This window comes from Engystomops pustulosus, chromosome 9 (assembly GCF_040894005.1).
Source record: "Engystomops pustulosus chromosome 9, aEngPut4.maternal, whole genome shotgun sequence".
Classification (NCBI taxonomy): Eukaryota; Metazoa; Chordata; class Amphibia; order Anura; family Leptodactylidae; genus Engystomops; species Engystomops pustulosus.
Window position 1 is genome coordinate 60,119,044 of NC_092419.1, and position 24,944 is coordinate 60,143,987.

Here is a 24,944-nt window from a genome sequence, read left to right on the forward strand (position 1 = left end):
CTTGGTTGTAACGGGTGCCTTGGTTGAGCCACTGTTGCCTTTCTATCAGCTCAAACCAGTCTGCCCATTCTCCTCTGACCTCTGGCATCAACAAGGCATTTCCGCCCACAGAACTGCCGCTCACTGGATGTTTTTTTCTTTTTCGGACCATTCTCTGTAAACCCTAGAGATAGTTGTGCGTGAAAATCCCAGTAGACCAGCAGTTTCTGAAATACTCAGACCAGCCCTTCTGGCACCAACAACCATGCCACGTTCAAAGGCACTCAAATCACCTTTCTTCCCCATACTGATGCTCGTTTTGAACTGCAGGAAATTGTCTTGAGTTGGCGCCATGTGATTGGCTGATTAGAAATTAAGTGTTAACGAGCAGTTGGACAGGTGAACCTAATAAAGTAGCCGGTGAGTGTATATAGACTTATTTTTAGCCTGTACTAATCATGCCCATATGTCCTATCTTGTTCATATTTGTTCATACTTCATACTTTATACTTGTTCATATTTGTTCATACTGTACCCTAATCCGAGTAATTGTACTAATTATGTCATACTAATTATGTCATGTTATACTAATTATGTCATTTTATGTTTTTGCTTTTGTCTTTGTCTCTTGCCATGTAACTCACATAGTTTTTAGACCTGATGAAGATGCCATTACAGTGTCAAAACGCGTTGTCACACTATCAATAAAAATCTTTGTCGAAACACTGTTACTCTTATTTGGATGTAGCGCGTCTATCCAGTTGACCCCATTTTTTCCACTTTGACCTTCTTAATCTATCTGGACCAGAGTCCAGCCCCGGGGCCCAACGCTGCAACTCCACGACATCACCCTCTAAGAAACCCCTGGTTGTGCACCCCTGGTTTTGGTGCCTGGCTCAAGAAATCCCCTAGTTTTTACCACAAACTCACTCTTTACCGGTTCTTGGCCCTCTTTTGGACCAACCGGCTCTGAGGGACCGAGCACCTCTCTCAGGTGGTGGCTGCCAGTGCACAACAACCCCATCACTTAACCACTCTAATACACAGAATGCTCTCGTTTCTGGCTGCACGAGAAGCACAAAGGGACCATCTCATTGACCAATGGATGGACCAAAGAACTACCTTCGAACCCCAAACCACTAACCACTTCTCCCGAGAAGACACCAAGTCAATGACTAATCTTTTCCTCGATCTAGAAGAAGCGCTAAAGAAAGAATCATCTAACAGCAAATAATAATAACACTACCCACTCCCGTAAAAGTGCAAAGAAACCCAATAGCATCCAACAGAAAACCATAAAGTACCCTCCCAATCCCTCCCCCCACCAAGAACCTTCAGAAACACTTCTATACCCACTCCACCCTCCATTACTGTCAACGCCCCTCCCTTTACCAACCAAAACTAAACCCCAACACATAGTGTCCCAATAACTACCCAACCCCCTACTCCCCAAATTTCCCTTGGCCCCATCCCCCTCAATGCCTTCAAAGCCGCTGAATTGGAAGCCCATCTAGCCACCCTTCCCACCACTCATACAACAGATGATCCCACAAATTGCCTCAATCTATCATTACTTTCGACCCATGACGAACCTTTATCACGTCCACACCCCCCACTGAGGATCCAACCCACCAGAAATTCCCACCTCAATTTCCGTTCCTGTCCATCCCCCCTCCCATTTTTACCCTTTACACCACAAGGGTCCCGCCATCGAGAACTTTTACAATCTGGCACTCGAGGACCTCAAAAAACTCCCCCTAAACAACCCCCAAGCAACTAACCACAATCTCTCCTCCGGAGAAAAGAGAGCCATCAAGTCGCTGAAAGACAATCCCACCATTATCATAAGACCAGCGGACAAAGGAGGGGGCATCGAAATACAAGACATTTCTGACTATATTGCCGAAGCAAAAAACAATTTATCAGACTCATCTTTTTACGAACCGCTATCTACAATCCCTCTTTCAACTGGTTAAATTGCCTATACCGAACTTATTCACCAAGCCTCCTCCCAAAACCTCCTCAACAAAAAAGAAAAGCAATTTCTTACCATCAATAATCCACCCCTCCCCTTTTTCTACCACCTACCAAAGATCCACAAATCCCTCACCAACCCACCGGGCCGTCCCATCCCTAGCCTGCAATTTGTCACACTACATAAATCTTCACCTCCAACCCCTTGTCCTACAATTACCATCCTACCTCAAAGATTCTACCCAACTCATCAATGAACTCCTACAATTCAACAACCCCACCGACAACCTAAGCAACCAAAAAAACTGGTCACTACTAACAGCTGACGTCTCAGCACTCTATTCCAACATTTCACATGACTTAGGAACCAAAGCCATCGAAAAGCTTCCTGTCAACCAACCCCAATATGCCTCCAGCACAGATCGCTTTCCTAACCAAAAGCATTGACTTCATCCTTCACCCCAACTCCTTCTCCTTTGAAGACAATATTTACTGCCAAATCAAAGGCTGTGCCATGGGCACGAGATTTGTACCCTCTTATGCGAACCTGTACATGGGCACTTTTGAAAAAGAACACATCCTCGACCCTAATCCCTTTTAGAACAACATCATCTTCTTCAGTCGCTACATAGACAACTTGTTCTTCATCTGGGAAGGTAACAAAGACACAGCCACTGAATTTATTACGTATTTGAACAACAATAGAATGGGCCTTAGCTTCACCCACATCTATTCCACCACACAAATTGACTTCTTGGACCTCTTAATTCATCTCAACAACACAGGGACTTTCTCCACCAGTACACATTTCAAATCCGTAGACGTCAACAGTTATTTGGACTTCCGAAGCGCACACTATAACCCATGGCTCTGCAATATCCCTTATGGCCACTTCAAACGAATCAGAAAGAACTGCTCAGACACCACCACCTTCATCACACAAGCTAAGGTCCTGAAACAGCGCTTCAAGGCCAAGCACTACCCCAAAAAACTGGTACAAGAAGCCTTTACCAAAACACTATCCCTTACTCAGGACCAATGCCTCCAACCAAGCAAACAAACATTGCGCCACCACCAAACCCCCCCCCCCCAACTCAATTTTATAACCACATACAACACCAGTCACAGTAACATAAAACAAATCATGACAAAACACTGGCCCATTCTACTGAGCGACCCACACCTCAAACTTACCCTGCCCAACCGACCGTCAGTCACTTTCAGAAGAGCTAGAACCCTACGCAATATACTCGCCCCCAGTAAACTCAAAGTAACAAACAGAACGCAACCAACTACTTTCCTAACCCTGAAGAGATCCTTTAAATGCAGCTCCAACAGATGCCTATGCTGTGCAAACATTCAACATAAAAGAAAATCTTTCAGTTCTACCACCACTGGCGAGAACTTTGAAATTCTCTCCTTCCTCAACTGGCACTCATCCTTCATTATCTATCTCCTGGAATGCCCTTGCAACCTACAATACATAGGCAGAACAACCCATGAACAGCATTAGATTGAATAACCATAGATCCAATGTCACTAACGGTTTTCTCAAACATAGTGTCGCCAGCCATTTTGCACTAAAACATGATAAGGATTTCAGCAACATTAGGATTACTCCGATTGAACAAATATCCACCACCACCAACAGGTTCCAGAAACTGCACCAACGAGAAACCTATTGGATCTAGAGACTGCATACCCTGTCCCCAGCAGGTTTGAACGAAATGGTCGAAACATCCTTCTAACTCCGTCTTTCACTCCAATACCATGTTGCCATTGGCCAAAAAAGTTACTAAATGGGGACTGAGAGGCAAAATAGTTACTCTATAAATCCTGATGAATGTGCTAGAAGAAACCATTTTACATTGAATATTACTAATACCATAAGTGAATAATCTTTATAATGAGACAACACATTTGAGATAGATCTGAAAGAATGTTACACTTGCCTAAACTGTGGAAAAGGGGATCTGGGAGTAGGAATTCCAAGTTTCAAAAACTTGAGCAAAAACTGGAGCAAGTTTCTTGAGCAAAGATGATTATGGTAAGCTTTTTGGACCATCTAGGCTTCCGTTGCGAGAAAAAAAAATAAAAGTTAGAACACATAGATATCAGTGTATCTAGTGGTAGAAAGTTGAAGTACAGTACACTAAACACTCAAAATATCCACTAATCCTAGGTGAGCGGTGATGATGTAGTGGTTAAAACTGACTATAACAAACGCTATGCTTATCTATTGGAAATATATACAATAAAAAACACTACTACATTGTTTCTTATTTGTGTTTAGTAATAGAAATTCTGTTTGAAAATATTTAACCCCTTCAGGATGCAGCCAGTTTGTACGTTAGGCTAAGCCTGTTTTTTGTAATCTAGCATATGTCGCATTATCCCTTGGTAACTTTAAAGGGGTTGTCCAAGGGTATAAAAAAAAAACCCACTGCTGGCCAGGATAGGACGGGGTAAAAAAAATAAACATGTACCGATCTCTGCAGTCCCTCATCACCTCCAGTGCTGCAATCTCTCTGGTCCGTGCACCATGTAAACAAACAGGTGCACAGAAGCCACACAGCATTCAGCTTCCGGACGGCCGAGGTGGCTTCCCACCCATAAAAAAAACTGCTTTTGAGACTGATATTTTTACCACTTACTAACATTTAAATTATCTCAACTTTGTTTTCCTAATTTTTTATGAACCTCCCCATTTTCAAAAGTACAATTTTCAAACTACTAGAAACTGTTTTTAGAAATATTTTTGACCCTTTGAGCATTGCACAGTAATTAAAACAAAATGGAGTTGAAATCTAGAATGGTCTCATTTTGACATTAATACATACATTTAGCTTTAAAATATACACATTTCCAAAATATAAAAAGAGAAAACCCATCTTAAAATGTGTTATGCAAACATACCCCACATTCTGGACGTTACTTATTTGGACGCAAGTTTTGTCCTATGGAACTTAATGGATTTTAGTCCTCTCATTGACAGCCTTTTGTAGGCTATAAAATTATTGTTTTTCTGTTAGTGAGGCCATGTAATGCACTTTTGTGGTGTACACCACAACCTAATAAACATGTTGGGGGGGGGGGATTATAAATCTGTCTACAGCAGAATTCTGTCATAGTTTGCACTAAAAAGTGTCATTTAAAAGGGCTTTAGACAGTTTTCTAGCTCTCCTGCGACTAGCTTGACAAAAGTGGCATGGCCTGTCAAAAGGGGGCGTGGCCTAGTGCCAAAAAAAAGGTCAGTGTGCCAAAAAACCTCCTGACCCGAAAGAATTTTGTAAAGTAAGCTAACTAACAGGTTACGACTAGTACGACTAGACAATTTTATCCTGCACCAGATTAGACACTTACCATATATACTCCTGTATATAGTTTTTCAGCACAAAAATTTTTTTTAATGCTGGGCTGTGCAGTATGCTACTGTGGCAGGCTTGGCTGTGCTGTATACTACTGGGGGGCAGGCTGTAAACTACTGGGGGCAGGCTGGGGTGGCTGTATACTACCGGGGGCAGGCTGTATACTATAGGGGGCTGGCTAACTATATACTGGGGGGGGGGTCTGTGACCAATGAATTTCTCACCCTCGGCTTATACTCGAGTCAATAGGTTTTTCCAGTTTTTGGTGGTAAAATTAGGGGTCTCGGCTTATATTCGGGTCGGCTTATACTCGAGTATATACAGCATATGAATCTGGTGCTGAATAAGACTTCTTTACTGTCTAATCTCAGGACACTTTTTATAAAGCTGCCCCATTATCTTTATTCTATGGATCAATACGATTACGGGGACACTATATTTAGATATTTTTTCTTACGTTTTAATACATTTGCAAATGGGAACCCAATGTGGTGAAAAATCTATAATGTTTGCATTGTTGCCTTCCAAGTGGCATAACAGTTTTATTTTTTGGCTATGGAGTTGTTTAATGGCTTGTCTTATACGGGACATGTTGTTCTTAGCAACAGTGTTATGTAAATATGGAATAGGTAAAAAAACTTTTGTTTTTTACAGTGTTCATTGTGCAGGCTCAACAATATTTTTTTTTATTCTACGAGTCCTTACAGCCACTGTCATTCTATATATGTTGGGTTTGTTTTGTGTTTCTCACTTATATGCTAATGGGGATTATAGGCAATTTTATTTATTTATTTTTATTTAGGAATGTAATTTTATTTTTTCATTTTTTATTAGTTCCACCATGGGACATGAACAAGCACTCATTTGATTGCTTGTTCATAATAATACCCTGCAATATTGATGTATTTTAGGGTATTAGCTTAGTCAGTTGATGCTGACACTGTCCCTTAAGATCCCGTACCTCAGGGCTGCCATAGAAATGATCGCCACCCCCTGAAGAGGGAGAGATCCCCAGCAGCCAATTTTAAATGTAGATGTGGGACAGTACCTTAACCCCTTCCCGACGGCACGCGCCGGGTCCCGGTGCATGGGGAGGGCTCGCGGGCCGAGCCCTCTCCATAGCCGGTAAGTCTTTGCTGCATATTGCAGCAAAGGCTTACCGGTAACACCCGCGATCGGTGCTAGCACCGATCGCGGGTGTTTTCTCCGTGATCGCCGCCGGCAATGCTGCCGGCGTCTTCAAAGAGATGGCGCTGCATGGGCGCCGCCATCTTGTTGTGGATCGCTGCTCCCCGATGACGTCACGGGGAGCGGCGATCCGTCGCCATGGTAACCTCGGGTGTTCCGAACACCCGAGGCTACTTCCTTTTAACCCATGCATTACAATGTGCTAATTGCACATTGTAATGCATGGGGAGTAAAATCCACATATACTGCCATACTGTAGTATGGCAGTATATGATAGGATCGATCAGACAACCTAGGGTTAGAGTACCCTAGGGAGTCAGAAAAATAGTAAAAGTAAAAATAAAACAAAGTTTAAAAAAAAAAAATTATAATAAAAAAACCTAAAAATTCAAATCACCCCCCTTTCCCTAGAACTGATATAAAAATAAATAAACAGTAAAAATCATAAACACATTAGGTATCGCCGCGTCCGAAAATGCCCGATCTATCAAAATATGATAATGTTTTTTCACTATGTTTAACCCCGTAACGGAAAATAGCGTCCAAAGTCGAAAATGGCATTTTTTTGCCATTTTGAAAAATATAAAAAAATTAATAAAAAGTGATCAAAAGGTCGCACAGTCCCAAAAATTATAGTAATGAAAACGGCATCAAAATTCGCAAAAAATGACACTATCCACAGCTTCGTACACCAAAGTATGAAAAAGTTATTGGCCCCAGAAGATGGCAAAATAAAAAAAAAATATTTTGTACAGGAGGTTTTAATTTTTTTAAATGTATGAAAACATTATAAAACCTATACAAATTTGGTATCCACGTGATCGTACCGGCCCAAAGAATAAAGTAGACATGTCATTTGGGACGCAGAGTGAAAGCTGTAAAATCCAAGCCCACAAGAAAACGTCACAAATGTGGTTTTTCACCATTTTCACTGCATTTGGAATTTTTTTCCCGCTTCCCAGTACACGCCATAAAATATTAAATACCGTCACTACGAAGTGCAATTTGTTACGCAGAAAATAAGCCATAACACAGCTCTTTATGTGGAAAAATAAAAAAGTTATAGATTTTTGAAGTTGGTGAGTGAAAAATGGAAGTGAAAAAACTAAAAAAGGCCAAGTCGTTAAGGGGTTAAATCTGGTAAGCGATGTAATAACAAGGTAAGATCATCAGGTTCTCCATATGTCACTGGCTCTGCGATGTTCACGTGGATCCCATGTTTCCACTTGCGGTATGCAGCGGGCGGCTGTGTGAGTTACTATTTCCTCCAGATGGAAACTCGATCGCAGTGCTTTTGGATCTGCTTTACTCCGTAGTGGTCCATATAGGAAAGAAAGGGATACGGAAAAAATAGTGCAGCAGAGCTTCTATTTAGTGAAGAAAATGTTTTAATATTATACTCACAAAAGTAGATTAAAAAACAGGCCTTAAAAATAGATTGTAGTGCACGTTCGGCGTCAATACCCGACTCGAGTTTCGCCAGTAGCGGCTTCTTCCGGGGTGGCCGTCGTGCACAAGTTAGGATTTTTTATAGTTACCTATACCACACCCTTCCTTAAAGGGGAAGAGACATATACTACTATATACTCTGTGTAAACCATTTTCGGAATTTCTATACCATTATGTGTAAAGTGTCAAATGCAAAATATATTAATAAAGTGTCAGTGCAGACTATAGTGATACAATAGTGCAACAGACCAAAAAAAAATTAAATATATAAAAATGTAGAAAAAACTTCTTGTAATGAAAAACCTTATTTAGTTAAAGGAAACGCTTAATTTCAAAGTCGGCATTAAGACCATATAGAGATAGTGTTTTTAGTTGGAAAATCCAGAAAGATTCTCACTGATTTATCTTTTTTTCTATATCCTCTCCTCTCCAATGAGGAGATATGTGCTCTATAGCCATAAATGCGATCCCTTTGGGATTCTTATCATGGACTTTTGCAAAGTATGCGGATAGAGAATGGTCAGTTTTTCCTTTTTTAATATTTCTGAGATGTTCTCCTATTCAAGTTTTAAGCTTTCTTGCTGTCCTGCCAATATATTTCAAACCGCACGGGCATATGATCATATAGATAACCCTAGAGGAGTCACAGTTGGTAAGATGTTTGATGTTGAACACTCTTTTGTTATCAGAGGATATAAATTGATGAATGCCTCCTGTGTTTAAAGGACACCTGTCATCAGGTCTCTGTCACTAGTCTTGTCACTACTACCTGTTGGAGCAGCTCACAAGGATCCCATCCCAGCCTTTATCTAGTTATTTCATACATTAATCATTGTAAAATCATCTATTTTTTATCATGTAAATGAGGCTGGTCACATGGTCAGAGGCAGTGATGTCACTCCTGTTACCCCTCCCCTCTCCTCCCCCTGCTCATGTCTGTGTGTAATGTATAGTAAAGCATGGTTAGTGTGTGTACTGCATCTGCTGACATGCTGCATCCTCCTAATATACAGGTGAGAGACACAGACATCAGCTACACATGAATCTGACATGTTCTGCTGTAACATGGCTGCCTGGAGCTGCTGTATCTCTCCTAAACACACACACATGCACACACAGGCTGCAGGGGGCGTGGCCACCAGCACCAGGAAGCACATCATTATACAGCCTCACATCATTACACAGGCTGTCAGTCATGCACTGGGGGTGTGGCTGTGCCTCCCACTCATGAATAGAGTGGACAGCTTGAATATGCTAATGCTTCATTGGACATTTCACAGGTCATTTGCATACAGCTTTAGGACCTCATTGCTTAGGTTTACAGGCATGTAGAGGGACAATGAAGGGATAGAGGCAATGCTCTCTAATGGCAGTTTATGAAAATATATTTAGTTTAGGGGGGTTATTTTGCATGACGGGTTCTCTTTAATTAATTTGCCTATACTTCTACAGGCTTTACATTTTGTGCAGTGATAAAAACCCGTGTGGGACATTTCTGATCCCCGTGCATGATTATTAAGACTACTATGAACTATGTGATCTTTTAGATTTTTTATCCTACGGTGAACTATTTTGTAAATGTCCTACAATCGGATCATGTTGTAGGATGTGCCAGTGTTTTTTAATGATCCTCCTTATTTTATGTGAATCATACGTGTGATTAGTGATAAATGGAATGGTCAGTTTGTTCTGTTTTTCCTCATTGCTCTTCCCATGGGTATCGTTTTTTTCTCCCTGTGGTGTGATAGTCTCTAATTCTATTTCCCTCCGTGCTTTTTCAATATCCTTACTGCTATAGTTACGTTCTAAAAATCTCTCCCTCAGTAATGTCGCTTGTGTCTCGTAGTCTTTTTCTTTTGTGCAATTTCTTTTAATTCTTTTGAATTGTCCTTTTGGAATATTTTTCAACCAGGGGGTAAAGTGGCAACTATTAAAATCTATGTAACTGTTACAGTCAGTCTCTTTAAAATAGGTTTTTGTATAGATTTCATTTCCTTCTCTAATCAATTCCAAGTCTAAAAAACAAATATTTGTCTGACTAAAATTATGAGTAAAAGAGAGGTTAAAATCATTATTATTTATATATAGTATAAATTCTTCTAACAACTCTGGAGGGCCCTGCCATAAAATTACAATATCATCTATGTACCTTTTGTACAGCTTTAGAAATTTTTTATAGGGATTATTATTAAAAATACAACCATCCTCCCAGGTTGCAGAAGTTGTTAGAAGAATTGTTAGAAGAATTTATACTATATATAAATAATAATGATTTTAACCTCTCTTTTACTCATAATTTTAGTCAGACAAATATTAGGTTTTTTAGACTTGGAATTGATTAAAGAAGGAAATGAAATCTATACAAAAACCTATTTTAAAGAGACTGACTGTAACAGTTACATAGATTTTAATAGTTGCCACTTTACCCCCTGGTTGAAAAATATTCCAAAAGGACAATTCAAAAGAATTAAAAGAAATTGCACAAAAGAAAAAGACTACGAGACACAAGCGACATTACTGAGGGAGAGATTTTTAAAACGTAACTATAGCAGTAAGGATATTGAAAAAGCACGGAGGGAAATAGAATTAGAGACTATCACACCACAGGGAGAAAAAAACGATACCCATGGGAAGAGCAATGAGGAAAAACAGAACAAACTGACCATTCCATTTATCACTAATCACACGTATGATTCACATAAAATAAGGAGGATCATTAAAAAACACTGGCACATCCTACAACATGATCCGATTGTAGGACATTTGTTAGATGAACCAAAAATAGTTCACCGTAGGATAAAAAATCTAAAAGATCACATAGTTCATAGTAGTCTTAATAATCATGCACTGGGATCAGAAATGTCCCACACGGGTTTTTATCACTGCACAAAATGTAAAGCCTGTAGAAGTATAGGCAAATTAAACACAGGAGGCATTCATCAATTTATATCCTCTGATAACAAAAGAGTGTTCAACATCAAACATCAAACCTCTAGGGTTATCTATATGATCATATGCCCGTGCGGTTTGAAATATATTGGCAGGACAGCAAGAAAGCTTAAAACTCGAATAGGAGAACATCTCAGAAATATTAAAAAAGGAAAAACTGACCATTCTCTATCTGCACACTTTGCAAAAGTCCATGATAAGGAACGCATTTATGGCTATAGAACACATATCTCTTCATTGGAGAGGAGAGGATATAGGAAAAAAGATAAATCAGCGAGAATCTTTCTGGATTTTCCAACTAAAAACACTATCTCCATATGGTCTTAATGCCGACTTTGAAATTAAGTGTTTCCTTTAACTAAATAAGGTTTTTCATTACAAGAAGTTTTTTCTACATTTTTATATATTTAATTCTTTTTTGTCTGTTGCACTATTGTATCAATATATTCTGCACTGACTCTTTATTAATATATTTTGCATTTGACACTTTACACATAATGGTATAGAAATTCCGAAAATGGTTTACACAGAGTATATAGTAGTATATGTCTCTTCCCCTTTAAGGGAGGGTGTGGTATAGGTAACTACACAGAGTATATAGTAATATATGTCTCTTCCCCTTTAAGGAAGGGTGTGGTATAGGTAACTATAAAAAATCCTAACTTGTGTACGACGGCCACCCCGGAAGAAGCCGCTACTGGCGAAACTCGAGTCGGGTATTGACGCCGAACGTGCACCACAATCTATTTTTAAGGCCTGTTTTTTAATCTACTTTTGTGAGTATAATATTAAAACATTTTCTTCACTAAATAGAAGCTCTGCTGCACTATTTTTTCCGTATCCCTTTCTTTCCTATACGGACCACTACGGAGTAAAGCGGAACCAAAAGCGCTTCGATCGAGTTTCCATCTGGAGGAAATAGTAACTCACACAGCCGCCCGCTGCATACCGCAAGTGGAAACATGGGATCCACGTGAACATCGCAGAGCCAGTGACACATGGAGAACATGATGATCTTACCTTGTTATTACATCACTTACCAGATTTAAGGTACTGTCCCACATCTACATTGAATACCCTAAAGACGTTGATGCAGAGGGAAAAGCTTCTTAGACAATTTGTGACTATAAGGAATACTGGACTCCCATTCCTTCCCTTCTCTCATTGCGCCGTCATTTCTGAACAACTAGCCTGATCTTTAGTTTCCAAAATCTTGTTTTATATTTCAGGCAATTTTAAATGCAGCAGTTGCACTAACCATGGCATTTAACAGGTTAAACACCCAAGATCAGTGCTCACGCTGACTGCTGCTGTTACACTGGGCCATCAACTGTTAGTTACTGCAGCGCTCAGTGTCTCATATATATCGGGTGCTGAGCATTAAGGTGTTGAAAATGTTATATACAATCTTTTCTTTAAAGAAAATATTATGAATAAGGTGATAAGCTGTTTTTGCACTTTGTCTAAATTGGAACATCATTTTCCTCCATCTCACCTCAAGAGGTTTTGAAATGAACTGTCGGACATTCCAAACTCCATGAGCTGAAGACCAGCCCGGTCTGGGCATCAAAACAGTTCTTCATCCCAGACATAGCAATTAGCATGCTTTTAGTATTTTTAGCTAAATGTAACCATCTTTTATGAGAAAGTTTTTTTATATAAAGAAAACATAAAACCCCAGGGTTGGGCACCAAATGGTATTTTATGAACTTTCTATTGGATATATGCAATTTTGTGAAGTAAGATATTGATGCCACCATCTCCATCATTGTTGATGATGGTGGCAAAATGAGGCAAGGAAGAAGAAAGTGGAATGGTCCATTTGAAATAAGGTTGATGGCACAATCAATGAACTCTCCTGTAGAGGAGAGTTGGTTAGTCCATTTTCACTTCTTCATAGTCTTTCTATTTGTCCCAGATGGTATAGTCTCTCTTGGTTCTGAGAACCAGCTGGGAGCAAAACAGATATAGAGACACATTTGATTCAGTACATGAAAGCCCTGCTTGTTGATTTGTTGAAAGTTGGCCCCATGGGGAGGGGTGGAACCTGCTCCACTGTGTCTTTAGTGCTGATGAGCTTTTGAATGGTGTTGGTCTTCTTCAGATCCAGTTTAAGTCCCTCCAAATGGTAATTCCTCACAAAGTTGACATCCCCAGCGTAGAGCCAGGGACCTGTGGTAAAAGTTAGGCCCCTTCTCCACTGGCGTTTTTCACGCGCGAGTTCTGCGCGTGCATTTGACGCGCAGAACTTGCATTGCACTCTGTCCCATTGTATTCAATAGGTCTTTCTTCATTTGCGTTGTTTTGCACGCGCGTGCTTGCGTTCGTTTGCACGCGCGTCAAAATCGCAGCATGCTCTATTTTTGCGAGTCACGCGCAATTTTCACGCCCCATTCAAGTCTATGGAGATGCATCAAGAACGCATTGCACTCGCAATCATTGCAAGTGCAATGCGAGTGCAATGCGTTTTAAACGTAAGGGTTGCTAGGTGACCAGAATAACAGTATTTCCCCTGCTCGCGAACGATCATTTAATTAAAAAAACACAATGAAGAACAGTGAAGAATAGAATAAAACCAGTGAACACAGTGAAAACAGTGACCACAGGATCATTTAAGAGAAAAACACAGTGCAGAACACAGTGCAGAATAGATTACAGATGTTCGGCACATCTGCTTACTTGTCGGGAGATACGTGCGGAGCGGTGCGAACAAAATAGCATGTGAAGAACAATATATATGTGTGAAGAAGACATTGCAGATGTATGGAAACATCTGCAATGTCTTCTTCACACATATATATTGTTCTTCACATGCTATTTTGTTCGCACCGCTCCGCGCGTATCTCCCGACAAGTAAGCAGATGTGCCGAACATCTGTAATCTATTCTGCACTGTGTTCTGCACTGTGTTTTTCTCTTAAATGATCCTGTGGTCACTGTTTTCACTGTGTTCACTGGTTTTATTCTATTCTTCAATGTTCTTCACATCTGCTAACTTGTCGGGAGATAATATACGCGCGCGGAACAGTGAAGAATAGATCGCAGATGTTTGCAACTTATCAGAAGACATTATTTTTCAATTAAATAAAACATTTTATTCCCGAACCTTGGTCCCTTTGAAAAAGTCCCATTGACTTAAAAAACGCGCGTGAAAAACGCACCGAAAACGCAAAAAAACGCGAACAAAAATGAAACAAAAACGCAGCAAAAACGTCAGTTTTTCACGCATTGCACCCTGACGTGAAACGCAACGCTAGTGTGCAAGAGGCCTTACAAAAGCAATCCAAAGCAAGATGGGTATGTTGGGGAATGTTGGGGATATTGAGGAATACGTGTCTTTGATGGGATGAATCTTGTGTGTGTTACTATAGATCACTTATTATTGGATGGAGAACTTAGGAGTTATCCCAAAGTACTTTAATTTATTTTCCATTTACAAAGGTTCCTGGATGCCATCACTTGCCAGATTGGGAAATACTGGATCTATTAATGCCTGGAGTGTGGACAGTGTTAATTCCTGGATACAGGTGAGAGAGTAAATTGTTCAAATGTCACCAACGGGTATTAGCGGTGAATTTATTTACTTAGACTAATAAGTATAAAAATTAGCTAAATGCCCCGTTCATTAAAGGCCTGGTCAGAGAGGGTTAAAAGAAATTCTTCTCAAGATAGATCTTCCCCAATATTTATGTGTGTCTCCTTAATAAAATCCTGGGCATGCCACTATATACATGTGTAAATTTGAATGGCACAGTTACATTACATTTTTTAATTTATTATTATTTAAGTAACCACATTTATTTAGTGGTTTTAACACAAGCATACTTACACACTGGCTTGTACCCCCTGAGTTGATCTTCATTTAGCTGTTATTGCCTTATATTATGTGAAAAAGGACTTTGCAAATGAGCCTCTGGGTCTCCTGTATATGTCACATAGGCCCCTTCTGGCTTCGTCAGCTGTCACTGCCTCTCCGGCAGAAGGGAGAGAAGAGGCAGACATATACACCAAAGGAAGGAGTAAATAATTAGCAGCGGACAGAGCCAGAAGAGGCTTCTGTAACATTTGCATGTAGGCTCATTGGCGTATTTTAAAAGGTCCTGTTCGGCTCCTCACATCTGCTCTTCCATGCCTCTTCTCAGCATTCAGAGCTTAATGTCATGTGACCATGTTGATGTCATCTAAGGTCCTGTGCCCAATAAGGTTTGCAACGTCTACCTCATGTATCTATTTATGTATGTATGTATGTATGTGATTTCAATTGATCAGATACATATGTGGGGTAAAGTTGTGACTAAATTCCATTACTCAGAGGTACCTGTCCTCCCCAGTCATGGGATTTAGCTGGCTCTGTATGAGCTGTCTATTTCCCATGCCTGGAAAGGACCTATTCGCCCACTAGTGGTGAGGTCTTGAATAGTTATAGTATTTAGCCATCTCAGGGGGAATTGGCTGTATAGCAGCTGTCTAATTCCCATAATCTGGAAGGACCATGTATTCCTTTTTTTTAGTTTCTTCATGATTTTAATTGATTTTTTAAAATATTTGGTTCAGTTTGCAACATTGACTACAGCACCAACCGCTACTATTTCCCATAGTAGGAGAGGTGTATATATATATATATACATACATATACATAATCATATACATATTCATACACACACACATATATATATATATCTCGCTGGTGTCGGGCTGTGATGTCACAGCCCAGACCCGGCACTAACACCTGGGATCGGAAAAACTCAGATCCCGGGTATTTAACCCCTTACACGTCACGGTCAAGCATGACCGCGTCATGCAAGTGTGTCCCCCGTGGATCGCAAACCCTCCCCCCCCCTCCTGTGTGCTTACCGGGGGGTCCGATCCCTTCTGCCGTTGCCCGGGGTCCGACGAGTGCCCTGAGGCTGCCGGCTCCTCTTCTCGCCGGGTTATGGGGCACATTTATTAACGGCCCGATTCGCGTTTTTCCACCGGGTTTTGGTATTTTTTCCGTTTTGCTTCTGACGGATTCAGTTTGCAACGGATTCTGACGGATTCCTAAAAACCGCCTTATTTTTTTTAAAAAAATTGGTCGCACGCGCCATACTTACATGCACCAGGAAGAGATCAGTGAACTCCGATGCACCTCGGCGGACCATGGCGCAGCAGCGACACCCGGTGGACATCGGGCGCAGGACCTTCATGAATCGCCGGAAGACCCGAACGCTCGTCGGAGAAGCCGCCGCTGGAACGCGAATGGACCGGGTAAGTAAATGTGCCCCTATATACTGCAATACAAGTGTAGGGCTTGAAAAAGCGATAGGATGAACGCTTGTTCAAGCCCAAATATGGAATGTGTAAAAAAATGTAAAAAAAAAATTGTAAAAATAATTTTATAATAATAATTAAATAAATAAATAAAATAAAAGTCCCATAATCTCCCCAGTTGCACATAAAATGCAAATAAAGTATAAAATATAAAACACAAAAACAGCAAAAAACTTACATATTTGGTATCCTTGCATCCGTATTAATCTGTACAATAAATCTAAATCAATATTGAACCTGCTCGGTGAACGACTTAAAAAAAAACACGAAAAACTTCCGTAATATACAATTTTCATCAAATACCATCACAAAAAAGGTTCTAAAAAGTGATCAAAAAAAGTTATGCGCTTTAATATGATACGACTGAAAAGAAAACCCCTTTTCACAAAAAATAAACCCTCAACCAGATCTGACAACAGAAAAATACGGAAGTTATGGCCCTGAAAAGTTGACGACAATAACAGTAAAAACAATGCGCTTTTCTAAAATATTGGTTTTGCTCAGTAAAATTGAGCAAAGATAAGAAAAACTATATAAATGAGGTATCACCGTAATCGTAGTGAACCAGAGAATAAAGATATACCGTATATACTCGAGTATAAGCCGACCCGAGTATAAGCCGAGACCCCTAATTTTACCACAAAAAAATGGGGAAAACCTATTGACTCGAGTATAAGCCGAGGGTGTAGTATTCAGCCAGCTAGCCCCCTGTAGTATACAACCAGCTAGCCCCTGTAGTATACAGCCTGTCCCAAGTAGTATACAATCAGCCTGCCCCCATGAAGTATACAGAATGCCCCCATGAAGTATACAGCCTGCCCCCATGTATTTTACAGCATGCCCCCATGTATTTTACAGCATGCCCCCATGTATTATACAGCCTGCCCCCATGTATTATACAGCCTGCCCCAAGAAGTATACAGCCTGCCCCCATGTATTATACAGCCTGCCCCAAGAAGTATACAGCCTGCCCCAAGAAGTATACAGCCTGCCCCAAAAAGTATACAGCCTGCCCCAAGAAGTATACAGCCTGCCCCAAGAAGTATACAGCCTGCCCCTAGAAGTATACAGCCTGCCCCAAAAAGTATACAGCATGCCCCAAAAAGTATACAGCCTGCCCCAAAAAGTATACAGCCTGCCCGCAGTATGCCTAGCGAATAATAAAAAAATAAACTTAATACTCACCCTCCGACGATACTCACCTTTGATGCTTAGTTGCGACTCCCGGTCCTTGGCGGCGGTGGCTCCCGGTCCTCGGCGGCGGCGGCTCCCGATCCTCTGCGTCGGCTTCTCTCTTCTATCTTCACTTGCAGGCAGTCGCGTCCATGCGACCTGCCGACGGGCGCACAGTGCGATGCGGTGGTGTCGCCGCTGATGACGTCATCAGCGGTGACACCGCTACATCATATTGTGCGCCCGCCGGCAAGTCGCATAGACGCGACTGCCGGCACGTGAAGATAGAAGAGAGAAGCCACCCCAGAGGATCGGGAGCTGCCGCCGAGGACCGGGAGCCGCCGCTGAGGACCGGGAGCCGGAGGGTGAGTATTAATTTTTTTTTTATTATTTTTGACTCTTGTATAAGCCGAGATGAGGTTTTTCAGCACATTTTTTGTGCTGAAAAACTCGGCTTATACACGAGTATATACGGTAGTATTATTTTTACATTATGATGAGCAGGGAGAAAAAGTGCTAAAAATCCAAAATAAAAATTTACGATTTTGTTTGTGTCCCCCTTTAAATAGTTAATTAATTCTCATGAATAAGCTATAGACCCCCCAAATGAATTATTTTTGCAAGTGTTTCTGGCCCTCATTTGTCCACATTACCAAAAAAATGTACATCTTATAGCCTGTACAATGTGACAATATAAATCTGCTGTGAATGGCGCTGCTTTGATCCTATGCCCGGCCTTGCGCCAGTACAGAAGTTTACCACCACATATGGGGTATCAGTACACTCGGGAGAAATTGGGCATAAAACTTTGCAGAGCGTTTTATCATTTTATTCATTATGAAACTGTCAGTTGTGGCCTAAATTAATGTATTTTCCCCAAAAATTCTAAATTTTCTAAATAGCAGGTTCATATTGTTTTAACCCATGTGAAACACTTAAAGGGTTAATAGTCTAAATAGAAGTTGGTTTACATACGTTGAGGGGTGAAGTTTAGTATAGTGGGGTAATTTATGGGGTTTTACTATTATTTAGGCCTTTCAAAGTCACTTGGAAGCTGAGTTGTCCCTCAAAGTGTAAGTTTTGTCAATTTTCATGAAATGAGAAAAATTGCACCTAAAGTTCTGCGCCTCATAACATCCTAGAAAAATTTGAGGACGCATAAAATATAATCTCAACATAAAGCAGACATTCTGGAAATGTTAATTATCAAGCTTCTTGGGTAGTTTTATTTCCTCTCTGGAAAGCGGAACATTTCAAACTTCAAAAATGAAGAAATTTTACACACTTTTGCTAAATTTTTATTTTTCTTCAGAACGAAATGCAAAACTTATCACTTAAATCTTACAACTAACATGAAGTACAATGTGTCACGGGAAAACAATCTCAAAATCAGCTGGATATGTTAAAGCGTTCCGAAGTTCTAACCAATTATCATGATACATGTCAGATTCAAAAATCGAGTTTGGTCATTGAGCTGAAAACTAGTGTCAGTGATAAGGGGTTAATGTCCACAGGAAATTACATCATAAGTGACATCATTACATCATTACATTGGATATACATCAAATCTTATAATTATCTATATAAAACATTTCAATAAAGTGAACAAGTGCATGTGCTAACTAACCATGTCACCTGTGGCAGTTTTGAACAAAGTTTATGTATGTCCATAAGCATTATGAGCCCCTGGGAGTCCAAATCAGAAGCAGCTGTGTGAATGAGTTGCTAGGATACAAAACAACAAACAAGATCGAATGCAGTACATCAGATAAAGGCTTTATATTACTTACTGTGCATCACCAGATCTGTCTCTTGAACACTTCACTAGGGGATATACCCCTTAGATTGGTTACCACCATTTTTATTGGGAATCCATGCCATATTATACAAATGGCAACAAATCAGAGGCATGTACCGCTATAAAGCCTCGCATATGTCAAACTAAATCCAAAAGAACAATACAGACAAAAATGGGCTGCAGTACATTACATCCTTATATTATATATATTGAACAGGTCAATTTGAAATTCCGAGAAGTATAAATGATGTGGTATCCAAAGTCAATAATTTACTGTAGACATCCCAAGGTAATGCATCAATGTCTTAAGGGCATATAATTAAATAAAAATAAAAGAAAAAATAATTAGTTCCAAAAGGTATTTGTAACAGACATCCAGATACTGAGGAACCAAAGAGGTCACATCCCAAGAGGTTATCCCATGTTTATATGCATCATAATAAGATGTTCACATTAAAGTCAACATTAAGTCCGTTTGGCTGTAATGTTTTTAATCGATCGATCCATTCAATTTCGCGCTTCATAAGTATTTTTTGTCTGTCACCTCCATGACATAGCAGGGGGCCATGATCAATGATGCAGAATTTCAGTTCGTTAATACTATGGCCATACTCAACAAAGTGTCGGGGGACATGTGATTTGAGGAACAATGATTATTTATCAGCATTTTGTAGTAGTCTCCCGTACATACAGTTTTGGGCACGGGCACATCAATACATAGATCACAAAATCAGTCCTACATGTCACATAATGTTTAATGTTAAAGGTCCTCACGGTAATGGGGTGTGTGAATTTGCTCCCTTTAATCATATGACTACAGTTGTCACAATTCAGATATGGGTAACTACCAGTTTTAATAGAGGAAGCTAGACTCTTTCTTATGGGACCTATGTCGCTTTTGATCAATTTGTCACGAATATTAGCAGTTCTCCTATATGAAAGGAGAGGAGGAGTTTGGAATTCTTCAACTTCCTTATAGATTTCCTTTAATACATGCCAGTGTTTACGTATCATCAAGGAAATTGCATGAGAACAAAGGGGATGTGTTTTTTATCACTGGAAGATTGTTTCCTACCAGATAATAATTTACCTCTGTTCTGAGTATTTTTCGGATAACCTCTCTTAATAAACTTTTCGGACATCTCATCTAATCTACGGTCAACCAAATCAGGATCATCCACAATTCTTATTATCCTAATCATCTGGCTATAAGGCAAGGATTCCACCATCTTCTTTGGATATGCAATGGTAAAATGCAATAAATTATTGCGGTCTGTTTGTTTCACAAAAAGGTCTGTTTTAAGACCAGACCCCTCCACATATACTGTAGTATCAAGAAATTGTATGGATGTGGTGGAATGTGCCATGGTAAACTTAATATCAGGGTCCACCAAATTTAAAAAAGCAAAAAATTTTAAAAAATGAAGATGTCATCGATAAAGTACATTATCAAAGAATGGTGACACATATATAATGGCAACTCTTCAAGTCTGGACATAAAAATGTTAGTAAATGTGGGGGCCATATTGGCCCCCATCGCTGTCCCTCTCAACTGTAAGAAATAGTCATAACCATAGAGAAAATAATTGCATGTTAGTATTATCTCTAATTGACCTAAGATGAAACTTTGACATTCATCTGAATATGCAGTGGCATGTAAAACATGTTCAATACACGCTAGACCTCTCTCATGATTTATGCTTATATATAGACTAGAGACATCAAATGAGGCTAAGATCAGATTTTTAGTAATGGTCACCTCACCTAATTTCTTTTTTTTTTTTTAACCGTTTTTATTGAAAATTTTCCACATTAACAATGAATTGGCACAAAGAGCAAAACGTCCTTTGCACACAGGCCAGACTTGAGTGAGACTGACGGACATATATCACAATTTATCTGTTAGTACATTTCTTTCATTTTGACATTAATTACTGACCGTCCATCCCTATTAGTGTGTTCACCCCCTCTGTTCCTTCTGTGTGGAACTGGGGTGGTCAATGAGCTCTTATTTCGTCTGGAACTTTATAAGCCCTCAAATTTCAGTTACTGAGTTTAAGTAATTTCACACGAACATAAACATTTTTAACATAAAACGTGAAACACTCTATGGCCTTGTGTTAGATCTACCCTTAGTGTATTACTCTTTGTAGTATGAACTGTTTATCCATAGTTCCCATTGTTGTTTGAAGTTGTTATACCTATTTGTTTGTAGTGAGATTGACTTCTCATATTGGCATGTTTTGTTAATTTGTGAAATGACCTCTCCAATTTCAAGTTTGGACGTTTCTCTCCAATATCTGGTAATGACCAGTTTAGTGGATACTAGGATGAAAGCTAGTAGGGCTCTTGTTTTTGGCGTATGGCCCTCTAAATTAATCAATAGTAGTGCTGTAGCTGGGGAGAATTCTATGGAGGGTATACCAATGTTTGAGATAATGTCATATACTTGTTTCCATACGCTCTGAACCTTCGGGCAGGTCCATAGTGTGTGCAATAGCGTGCCTGTTTGGCCGCAGTCTCTCCAACATCTTGGTGAAGAAGAGGGAAACATCCTACAGAGTCTAGTAGGGGTATAGTACCATCTCATGTGTGTCTTAACCACCGCCTCCATATAGCCTACACATCTAAAAGTGCTATTGGCAAGTGAGAAGGCTTTTTGCCATTGGCTGGCGGTGATTTGTAGGTTCAAATCCTTCTCCCAAGCTCCCATATAGGGAAGTGCAAGCATGGTTTTTTTGTTACCCAGGTAATTATAGAAAAACGTTATCCCTTTACTCCATCTGGATAAGGTCTGAAGCTTTTTAGATATTTGTTTATCTATCTTAGGGGTGTTTCCTATTTTGTCCTGTAGGAAGTTGCGCACTTTAAGGTAGTTGTAAATCTCTCCTTGGGGTAACGAGAATTCTTCTATTAGAGTGGTGAAGCATATCAATTTACCCTCTTTGACCAAAGTGGCCAGGTTATGTATCCCCTGAGATTGCCATGTTTGCAAGTTAGCATTTTGAATGTTAAGATCTAGAAAGCTTATAGGTACCTTTTCTAGCGAGAGGCATTCCAGGCTCTCTCCCCCGTTGACAGGGCCGGCGCTATGGGTAGGCAAAGTGGGCAATTGCCCAGGGCCCCATGCCCCCTGGAAGAGGAGAATCTCTTCTTTCAAATGAATCTTGAATTGTTTTTCTAGATGCTCTGGATCCAGAGATATTCAGGTTTGAAGAGAGAATATCAGGTGGCATTTTTATATATAAAAATCACTGGCAACAGCAGTTAAACAGTTAATATCTCCGTTTTCCTGACACTTAGAAACACATTTATATAAAAGAGGAGACTCTCTTCTTTCATAGGAAAAAAGAAGTGAGGTTCTATGTGTCACAGAGCCAGAGATACAGCCCCCTGAAGTGAGTTCCCCCCACCAGATTCTTAGCCATCAGGATACAGGGAGAATTTGCTGCACACAGGAGCTGCTGCACCTCACAGATAATGGAAATATTCACTTTATATGTTACTACATTCTGAACTATGTTCATGTTTTTAACCCTTCTATATGCAGAACTATCTGAGAACACACTTGCTCTCTTATTGCCTTTTATTTGGTGACAGTTCTTTTTGCAAAAATTGACTGATATGATGAACATTCGATCCTCTTCGCCTAATTTCGCTACATATTAACACCGCAACCCAGAACATGTCCATAAAGTTATATGTAACACCAAAAACACACACATGGAATAAAGTTATTATTTCCCACCATCCTCCATTACTTACACCTATGTTATGATGTTCTCACTCAGATTCTTATGAAGCACGGAAGGTTCTGTTATTGTGCAGATAATACATTAGCGCACATCTAAACGGGACTTTTATTATGTCATAAGAGGGGTTTATGGATATATAGTTTTTATTTGGGTGACCATTGTATAAGGAGCATATAATGATAGATCTGTTTGACGCTCACGTAGTTTGGTGTCCCCTGTGGATGTAACGTTCCCTGTGCTGCATATTTTGGTGAATATACACATGTGGGGTCTGTGTGATCTCCTCACATCTTACTGTTTTAGGAAAGTATATTTTCTTTATATAAGTATCTGGATTTGTACATATTTTAGAGGAAATTTTGAATGTTACCGTATATACTCGTGTATAAGCCGAGTTTTTCAGCACAAAAAATGTGCTGAAAAACGTCCCCTCGGCTTATACACGAGTCTATAACAAAAAAAAAATCTACAAAAAAAAATAAACTTAAAGGACACCTGTCATCAGGTCTGTGTCACTAGTCCTGTCACCTCTACCTGTTGGAGCAGCTCACAAGGATCCCATCCCAGCCTTTATCTAGTTATTTCATACATTATTCATTGTAAAATCATCTATTTTTTATTATGTAAATGAGGCTGGTCACATGGTCAGAGGCAGTGATGTCACCCCTGTTACCCCTCCCCTCTCCTCCCCCTGCTCATGTCTGTGTGTAATGTATAGTAAAGCATGGCTAGTGTGTGTCCTGCATCTGCTGACATGCTGCATCCTCCTAATATACAGGTGAGAGACACAGACATCAGCTACACATGAATCTGACATGTTCTGCTGTAACATGGCTGCCTGGAGCTGCTGTATCTCACACACACATGGACACACAGGCTGCAGGGGGCGTGGCCACCAGCACCAGGAAGCACACCATTATACAGCCTCACATCATTATACAGGCTGTCAGTCAAGCACTGGGGGTTTGGCTGTGCCTCCCACTCATGAATAGAGTGGACAGCTTGAATATGCTAATGCTTCATTGGACATTTCACAGGTCATTTGCATACAGCTTTAGGACCTCATTGCTTAGGTTTACAGGCATGGAGAGGGACAATAAAGGGATAGAGGCAATGCTCTCTAATGGCAGTTTATGAAAATATGTTTAGTTTAGGGGGGTTATTTTGCATGACGGGTTCTCTTTAAATACTCACCCTCCGATGTCAGTGCGGCTCCCCGATGTCGGCGCGACCTACCGATGTCCCCGATGTCAGCGCGTCCCGTCTTCTTTCTTCTCCGCGGCTCTTCTTCTATCTTCCGTCATGGACGCGGCCATGTCTTCTTAGTGGCCGCGCATACTATGACGTCAGCAGCGGCCGCGTCATAGTATGCGCCTGCTAGAAGAAGAGATGGCCGCGTCCATGCCGGAAGAGAGAAGAGGAGCCGTGGAGAAGAAAGAAGACGGGACGCGCTGACATCGGGGACATCGGTAAGTCGCGCCGACATCGGGGAGCCGCGCTGACATCGGAGGGTGAGTATATAAGTTTATTTTTTTAAGGGCCGTGGGGGCAGGCTGGCTATATACTACTGTGGGCTTCTGTATACTACTGTGGGCTGCTGTATACTACTGTGGGCTGCTGTATACTACTAGGGGCTGCTGTACACTACTGTGGGCTGCTGTATACTACTAGGGGCTGCTGTATACTACTAGGGGCTGCTGTATACTACATGGGGGCTGGCAGGCTGTATACTACTGGGGGCTGCTGTATACTACTAGGGGCTGCTGTATACTACTAGGGGCTGCTGTATACTACTAGGGGCTGCTGTATACTACATGGGGGCTGGCAGGCTGTATACTACTAGGGGCTGCTGTATACTACATGGGGGCTGGCAGGCTGTATACTACTGGGGGCTGGCAGGCTGTATACTACTGGGGGCTGGCAGGCTGTATACTACTGGGGGCTGGCAGGCTGTATACTACTGGGGACTGGCAGGCTGTATACTACTGGGGGGGTTTGACCA

At 40.6% G+C, this 24,944-nt stretch overlaps 1 protein-coding gene across 3 annotated transcripts in view; it reads left to right on the plus strand.

Annotated features, from left to right (window-relative positions):
- The window catches only part of LOC140077099 (coagulation factor VIII-like), an 810,463-nt gene that overhangs the window by 580,667 nt on the left and 204,852 nt on the right, over nucleotides 1–24,944 (plus strand). For all 3 annotated transcript variants that reach the window (XR_011849697.1, XM_072123989.1, XM_072123990.1), the window contains one exon: nucleotides 14,348–14,433. Coding sequence is in view for 2 of the 3 variants with exons in the window: in XM_072123989.1 (XP_071980090.1) it covers nucleotides 14,348–14,433 (86 nt within the window). In the remaining variant the exon portion in view is untranslated. The remainder of the gene's footprint in view (nucleotides 1–14,347; nucleotides 14,434–24,944) is intronic.